This window comes from Telmatherina bonti (assembly GCF_933228915.1).
Source record: "Telmatherina bonti genome assembly, chromosome: 14".
Lineage (NCBI taxonomy): Eukaryota > Metazoa > Chordata > Actinopteri > Atheriniformes > Telmatherinidae > Telmatherina > Telmatherina bonti.
In genome coordinates, this window is record NC_136612.1 from 18,495,737 (window position 1) to 18,504,334 (window position 8,598).

Genomic DNA, 8,598 nt, shown 5'->3' on the forward strand with positions numbered 1-8,598 from the left:
AGTAAATAGAAATGGCAACAGTTCAATAAATCAGTTAATCGCAATTACAACAACACTGGATTATCAGTAGCAGACACTCAAAGGCATTTTACCCACAGAAAACCAGAGCAGATCTGTCCTTCACAACATGAAATACATTTGGCAGTTTAATATTTTTAAGTGGCTTTCTTCCCCAAAAGCCAAGAAAAAAAAAAGAAAAAAAAAAAACATCCACCGTTGTTGCAGTGAGGAATGGTCGAAGAACCAACAAACCGAGGTAACTTACGGAGGATCAGTCGTCTTTAGGTGTTTGCAGTGCATTTAGTTTCACCCTGTGCAAAGAGTTTCAGATTATTTGTGAGTCTTTCTGCTCTTGGTGGAGTTCATGTCGCTCTTGGTCTTCTGCAGTCGGGAGAAGATCTCTTTGAACAGCGCCTTGTATTCCGGCGTGTTCTGGCTGAGCCGCTTGTCCACCTGCTCCACCTGCCTGCTGATCCCCTCCAGGGCCTCTGGGGTGGAGGGAGTTTGGGGAGGCGTGGGAGGTGCGGCGGCCACCCCAGACGTCGAAGGCTCCACTGAGATCATGCTGTACTCCTTCATGGAGGGGTCCCGGGAGACGGGCCGCGAGGTCTGCACCCCGGCGTGGCACAAGCTCTCCTCGTGGCGCCTGCACTTCCCCAGCAGCTCCTCGTACTTCTCCAGCAGAGCGTGGTACTGCTCGTCCACCTCCCGCAGGATGGACATGCCCCGCTTACGGGTGCCGTTGGCGTGAAGGGTGTAACTGCCCTGGCGCCTACCTGAGGAAGCCGATATGGCGTTCAGGGCCGTGTCGCTGCAGCTTTTCCGCACCGGGCCTCCCTGCTGCCCTGTGGCTTCTCCAGCAGCTCCTTCACCTCCCTCCTCCAGTCCTGTCCCCTCCTCTGGCGAATCCGTCTCAGGGCCGTTACTAAGCAACGTCTCTAGGCCGTCCTCCATATCCCCAATCAGACACATCTTGGATTTCCTGAGTTGTTGCATCTCCTGGAGCTCAGCTTCAAGCTCCTGAACCCGCAGCTGGCATCCCTCTGCACCCAGGAGACGCTGTTCCAGACGCTCAAACTCGTGCAGCACAGCGGCGCACTCCCTCTCCGCGCTCTCCCGCTTAGACCGCTCCGACGCCATGGCTGAGTGCAGGGAGGACACGATGTCCCGCAGTCGATCGTTTTCCTCGTCCAGCGGCCGGCTCTCAACCAGGTCTACGCTGCCCGGATTGGCCAGCAAGAAACCATCCTCATACCTAAACGAGTGTCACATCGCTGTTTTTTTAGTAGCAAAAATGTCACTGGTGTGACTGGTGTTGTGCAAATGAAACGTTACCAGTTAACAACCTGGGAGCGGTGCAGAGCTCCTTGAGGCAGGGGAACGAGTGCACAGTCTTACGACGCTCCTTCTTCTCTCTGCGCACCCTCAGCTCCTCCAGAGTCCGCAGCTCCTCAACCCGAGTCGTGAGACTGTCCACCTGATTCTGCAAGGTCTCCATGGTGCCAGTCAGCCTGTCCAGACACACACGCCAATATCTGATCTGTGCTCATCGTGTTTGTAAGGTAACTTCATTTTTTCTGTCATGCAATATTAAATCTGCACTCAGTGGGTGATTTAAAAAAAACAAATAGGTAATCTGAGATGGAATGCAATTATTTTATTAACCTTTCATTCAGTAATATGATTTCTAACCAATTAATCTCTAATTCTAAAGTTTTTAAAGTGAGAAAACATGTTTGTGTAGAAGGAAGAGCATCAGCTGCTTGCTGGGTTTACAGACATCAGCAAGGCTGGATTATCCAATGGGCATTATGGGCACAGGCCCAGGGGCCCACGTAGGGAAAACACCAGCAGTTTGGACATGAAACAAAATGTATATAAAAGCCAGATAGTTACACAACAGTGTCTAGTGTGTTGTTATTGGTACCATTGGCTAAGAGATGTTAGAAATGTCATTTCACAGTGTATCATTCACAATTTTTACAATGTTTGTGGTGGGGAAGGGGGCCCTGGAACACTCTGGACCCAGGGGCCTCTACACTTTTAATCCGGCAAGGCAAGTTTATTTGTATAGCACCTTTCATGTACAAGACAATTCAAAGTGCTTTACAGAAAACATTAAAAGCATTACAGAAAAAAAAGCATAAAAGAAAATACAAATAACAAAATCATAATAAAATCATAAATTATATTAAAATGATTAAAAGCAGTATTAAGTAAAAGTTACTGTGCAGATGTCATGCATAGGCGCATGAGAAAAGAAGTGTTTTTAACCTGGATTTAAAAGTTTCTACATTTGGTGAAAGTTTAATCTCCACTGGCAGATTATTCCACTTGTTTGCAGCCTAACAGCTAAATGCTGCTTCTCCATGTTTAGTCTGGACTCTGGTCTGGACTAGTTGATCAGAGTCTTTGGATCGAAGAGCTCTGCTTGGTTTATATTCTCTGAACATATCACAGATGTATTCTGGTCCTAAACCATTCTGGGATTTGTAAACAATCAGCAGGGTTTTAAAATCTATCCTGTGATTGACTGGAAGTCAGTGTAAAGATTTTAAAACTGGTGGTTAAAACCAGCCCTGGAAATCAGAATCCATTTGAAGACTTATGTGATGCTGATGGGTCATGTTCCTTAGGCTCCTTGTTTCAGCACTAGGTAGCTGGATTACAAAATGGGTTTTTAAAAAAAGAACCATTAAAAAAAAATTGTTTATGGAAACCGGGATCTTAGAGAAAATACAAAAGCAGCACGATGACCTATGACATTAATTAAAAACCAATCAGACTAAAGAACTGCCATCAAACAAAAGAGATGGGAAAACCAAAATGGCAAAAAGGTTACCAGAGCACACTAACAGGTTCAGTGGTAGTTTCAGCTAGCCAGGAGGAAGCGTGGTTTACCTGTCTATTTTCTGCTGTGAAGCCTTGCTCTCCAGCACCAGTTTCTCATTGGTGATTTCCAGCTCTCTGGCAGTCACGTCTAGCTGTTCGTACACTTTTGCATGCTGCTCGTTCATCTCCCTCAACATTTCCAGCTGCTTGGACAGGTACTGCAAGAATTTTTTTTAAAAAAAACAAAAAAAAAACACATTTCATATAAAAATGAGAAACATGAGAATGTGAAATTTAGTAAAGACCAAGAAGAGTTAAAATCCAGAGCATGATCTGGTGTTATTGAGCAAAAGAAAAAGAACTCGCAGTGTGATATCATGGAGCTGTGCAGAAATGGAGGGATAGTCACATCAAAAAAAAAAAAAAAGTAGGAGACCCAATTGTTCCCAGGGGGCTGTTAATTGCAATGTCATGTGTGCATGAGGCCTTAAGGTGAGCTTAGCAGATGATGAACTGCATTTTTAGATGAATGCGTGACACAGCATTTAATCTTTGCAGCTTGCAGTCACAACCGAGATGACGTTAGGTAGCTTGTAGCCGAACACGATCTTACAGCAAAACTCCTCATTAATAAAAGAGTCAAGTTAGACTTGACACATTTCTCATTTCAGTTGTTTCCACTAAACTCACCCTTCTGGTTCCTGCTCAGCGTTGCTCGGAAAACAATCCATAATGCATGAACATGTCAAGTCACTGAACTTGCAAAACTTGAACCATTACTCATCATGCATTAAAACTAGCGACTGCAGAACAAACAGAGTTAAAGAGCTGAAAAATGATAAATATCTTGACCTTTGACTGACATTTCCCCAAGAATGATCATTTTAAACTTCTATGTAACAATGGGATAAAAAATAATGGTACATACTGTAAATACTTAGAAAAAGAACTGGCTGTAATATTACATACACAGGTTTTACTTCATGTACTGTAATGTGCATTGCTGTGATGTTAAGAGATCTAATGTAACATTTTCCGTTTAAACTTGGATGCAGTCAAATTAAAAGGGAGTATGCATTTTATCGATACAGTCATAATGTAACTGTAACTTTAGTAAGATTAAAAGGTTTAAAAGGATTTGATAAAGCCACAGTGAACTAAATATGTCCAAATACTTCCAGCCTTAACAGCAAATCATTAAGTAAATTAGATTAAATTTGGGCAAAAAGGCAACATTTAAGATTTAAAGATTCCTCTTCAGGTTCTTTTTTTTAAATTAATTCCCTGTAGCAACAGTTTTAAGACAAACTTTGCTTCAGGTTTAATGTAAATGCAGAACAAAGTTTAATAACATCTACAGAACAACTGATGAGGCATGAAAAAAATATATCACCTTTAACTCCAAAAGCTAAGTTTAGATAATTACATGTTTGCACAAATATAAGTGATTAATATTTTAAAGAAAACCTTGGACATGAACTGGAAGGCTGAGATCTGAAATGTGTGAATAAAATCTGTTTGGACTTGCACGTGCAGCATTACCATGCCTGGTGCAAAACGCACCTCTATCTCCTGCACTTGCTCCTCATTGTTGATGTACATCTGTTGAAGGGAGTCCTCCAACTCTTTGTTACGCTCCAGGAGAGTCTTGCCGAGCTCCGCTGCTAAGTGCAGGTCTGAGAGAGACAGGCGGACATAAAGACAGCAGACAGTAATGAGTGAAAATAGAAAATATTTCCAAACATCAGTCAACAATAGATGGTTCATGGAGAAACACTGTTATTCAGAATATTTATTTACACTTTGCAGAACAACACTGGACGACATTCAACACATACACACACACAAAAAAAAAAAAAAAGTGTTGAGTATCTCACTTTTTTCCATCCAGCACACATGAGAATGTAGCTCTATTTCAGCATCGTCACAATCTGACCTCTCTGATGTGAATTTTGTAATTACAAACAGTCCAGATGCAACTTAAATCCGTCTGCGCTCGCTTTGCTCAAGCTCTAATTAACCTGACGCAAACAAAGCGAGCACGCTGGGAGCTTAAGCAATGAGAAAACTACAGGGAACATTTTCACAGTCGCTGATACTTGGCAAGCTTTAAGCATACATTATTCATCTCCTCTGCAGAAACTAAACTAAAGAGGAGGAAGAGGAGGAGATTTGTGCTGATTGTGCATACTCAGCCCCACAACAAGACAGCAATGGGCGAGTGGAAAAGACAGTACGGAACAAGGAGCCTTTGATATCCGTTGCTGGACGTGAATGCAGCATTTTATCACCACAGTGTGGTCAGCAATAACAGGAACACACACATGCATAAATCACTGGTGTCACATTAAAAGGCTTCAGTAGGTTGATTTATGGTAATCCAGCACGCCTGAAGGCAGCAGAAATCCTTATCTTAAAAAGCTTTATTAGTTTATGTTGCGTGCATCTCTCAAGACACTAGCCCTAAACACTGAGTGCTAAAAGACACAAGTAAGAGTGGATGAATAAAAATCACAGCAAGCCTTCACCCTCAGGTCCAACTCAACCACAGCACAGCTTTGCTGCTGCGGCGGACACGTGCCAAATTATGTAATGCCTGAATTATGAGCATGGAGGAGAAATGCAAGAGGCTGAGCTGAGGAAGAAGAAGAAGAAAACATTGCATATCACTTGCTTGTGTGTTTCTGCTCTCTGCACATCCTTCCGTCTCTGCGATGCTCTGTGATGTGTGAATCACGCTCAGGCCGCAAGCCCCTGGTGCTGCCACAGAAACATGACATCACCGTGCCACGCAATCTGTACGGACCGACTTCATATGGTTGCAAACCGTAATGGACTCATGGGGGGGGTCAACAAATACCACAGCTGGCAACACACAAGTTGCATAACAGCATCATTTCTGGGGTAAAATAATAATGCCCAACTATGACGCGTGTTTGGCACAGACCGCAGTTCTACTTCCAATCTGACCCCGAAATCCTGAAATCTCTGATCCTGACTAAGGAGGTTTTGTCTGGGAGTCCCTAATCAGCTCAGTCCGAGAGGAGGGAGGGGTTAATGACTTCAGTAGAGAAGTTGAGTAATGCTCAAATTAAATACAGACCCACAAATACAGGACACACACACACACACACACACAAATCCACCTGTCCCTTTCTATGACTGTATGCAACACTGTGGTGAGACGCAAAGCTGCTTTAGTTCTCTGGGTCAGCAGGTAATCAGTAGATGGGGTGATGCTGAGGCCTGCACTGCAGAACACACTTATCACTGCTCTGAGATGCATCGTGTCAGTGAAAGTAGATCCTTTTAACTCATTACTGAGAGGACTGATCTGATAGTGTGTACAACAAACACTGCAGCGTTTTACATTAGTGCAGGAGGATGACACAGCAGCTCAAAAATAAAAAAAGAAATCTGATGCATTTCCTGTCTGGACATGGAGGATGTGGCATTTTCCACAATCTGAGCTTTTGATGTGCATTGCCCAAATGTATCAAGCACTACTCAACAGTGTGCTTGCAGTGTGTTTGTGGTAGATAAGGCAACGAATCTTGCAGAAAAAAAAACGAGTACCAGGATGTGGATGTGACCCTGTTAGGAAGGAGATGAAACAGAGGCAGCATTCACTCTGTCAGACAGCAGGACTATTCTGAGAAGCACCACTGACAAGATCAAAATAATTGGCAGAGGAAAGACAGAAGAGATGAAGAGCAGGCTTTCTCCTAATTCAGCTGTAGAGATGTTGGTTTTTTTTTTTTTCCTCACAGCCAGAGGACGCGTGCATGAAATCTGTCCATTCACCTCCTCCATTACTTTTTGCTTTAAAAACATACAAATAGTGATGCTGGTTACACTCTAAGCTAAGATATATGAAAAATGATGCCTCACCTTGCTCCAGGTCTCGCTGATCGTACCACGGCTCCTCCTCCTCCGAGACAAACTCCTCCATCCTTCCCGCACGAAGCATCGATGCAGCTGGACTTCTCTGCCGGGCGGTGTGGTTTTCTCTGCCTCACGCCGACGACTCGCCCGGAAGTGATAACAAACAATTGCGACGTTGCCTCCCCTGGTGTGTAAACCCTTTAAGACAAAAGGTTTAAACAGCAGGGACCCTGCTCCCTGGACCTTCTGCAGATATTGCAAACATTCAGACCCGCAGACATGGAGCGAACCAGACAGAGCAGCAGTCAGAACAGCGAGACTGAAACCTGCTGAAAGCCCACTGGTCAAATACTGATGCTGAGGCGTTCAGGTGCTGTGGGAAATGTTGATTAGCGGATCAGCTTTTTGACTAAACTGAAACCGGTCCACCTCAAATCCGTCTTATATTGTTTTAAAAGCGTAAAACTAGATCAAATTGATCAAAGAATGTCTATTTAAAAATATTAATAATACAACTATTATTTATTTTGTGGGCATTTAAAATTAATTTTTCAAAATTTCAAGTCATTTCAGATCATTTTTAAAGACTTCTTTAAAAAAGGAAATGGATCAGAGGTATTTCAGAAACTGCATACAGTTAACTGGACATATTTATGTTGTTACTCTTAGCGAAAAGCTAAATATCTTAGCCTTTGTTTAGCTTAAATCCTTTTGTAGACAGTATATGAGCTTAACACAAATAAACACAACCCTGAAAGTGTGAAATTCGGGATTGGTTGATTATTTCTTTATAGTAACAATGCTTCTTGGTCTATTTAGTAGTTAAAAGAAAGAAAATATTGTACTTTATTAGCCATACTGTCCAAGTTTGCCAGCCTATACCTTACAAACCACTGAAAGGAATCAAATCAAGAGGCATTATTGGAAATATCCTTTAGACAAAAGGTCTGAAGAAGTTAATGTCAATCCTCTTCAACACTGCTAGAACTGCATGCTGGCAGCTAAAGCCAGAGCAACATAGCCAGAGCTACAGAGAAGCAGCAGCATAGCCAGATCAATAAAGCCAGAGCCACAAAGCCAATTCAAAAAAGACAAAATTACAGCCACTAAGTCAAAAACCTACGGCTACAAACAATACTAACAATGGGGGTTTTTTTTTTTTTGTTTTGGTTTTTTTTTTTTTTTTTTTTTACAAAGTTTAATGCTTGGCGCAATTATTTAATCTTTCTTATAAATTATTTACCTTTAAGCTACCCAGCAAAGCAGATGCCAGTTCTACATTGACAATACAAATGATCAATTTGCCAATCCACATACAAGAATTTAAGTTTTTATGTAAAATAAAGGTAATAAAAAAAATACACACGAGTGGTTTATTAAAATATTATAGTACTTAAGAGGTGGACAAGACCTGCTAAAGGTTGTGGCTCCAGAGGAGGGACACAAGCTGGGGTTCAATACACCAATATCATATATATTTTTAGGAGAACATATATTCTTTTATAGTCCCCCCCCCCCCCATTTTACAGCTCTATATAATACAAGCATAGTATACTGTACAACAGAACCTGTAAACTACGAAGTGTCCCTGAAGGCAGCACTGATGGAGATGATGTCACCATTTGATCCAACCTCCTCATGCACTGTTACAGTAAGTTTAAATGAACACATTAGATGGCACAGTAATGCGTTTCTATTCAGTGGGGAATTTATTGTAAACACTGAAGAACTTGTGTGTCCATGAGTTCTTCATGTACATGTTTGTGTTTTCCCCTGACTGCAGAGACGGAAACTGATCCGTCAGTCCTGACAGGCACTAGCTATATACTTAAAATAAGTAAGATAAGAAAAAATCCCTGAACACAAATTTGGTCACATCTA

At 42.1% G+C, this 8,598-nt stretch overlaps 1 protein-coding gene across 1 annotated transcript; it reads right to left on the reverse strand.

The window, feature by feature from the left end:
• Positions 1-242: 242 nt before the first annotated feature.
• On the reverse strand, positions 243-6,898 carry cdr2l (cerebellar degeneration-related protein 2-like). Its single transcript, XM_079252719.1, has 5 exons — positions 6,724-6,898; positions 4,396-4,508; positions 2,902-3,050; positions 1,347-1,511; positions 243-1,255 (listed from the first exon to the last, which is right to left on the reverse strand). The coding sequence occupies exons 1-5, from the start codon at positions 6,800-6,802 to the stop codon at positions 331-333; spliced, it is 1,431 nt and encodes a 476-aa protein (XP_079108845.1). The 5' UTR covers positions 6,803-6,898; the 3' UTR covers positions 243-330.
• Between the last annotated feature and the right edge of the window lie 1,700 nt (positions 6,899-8,598).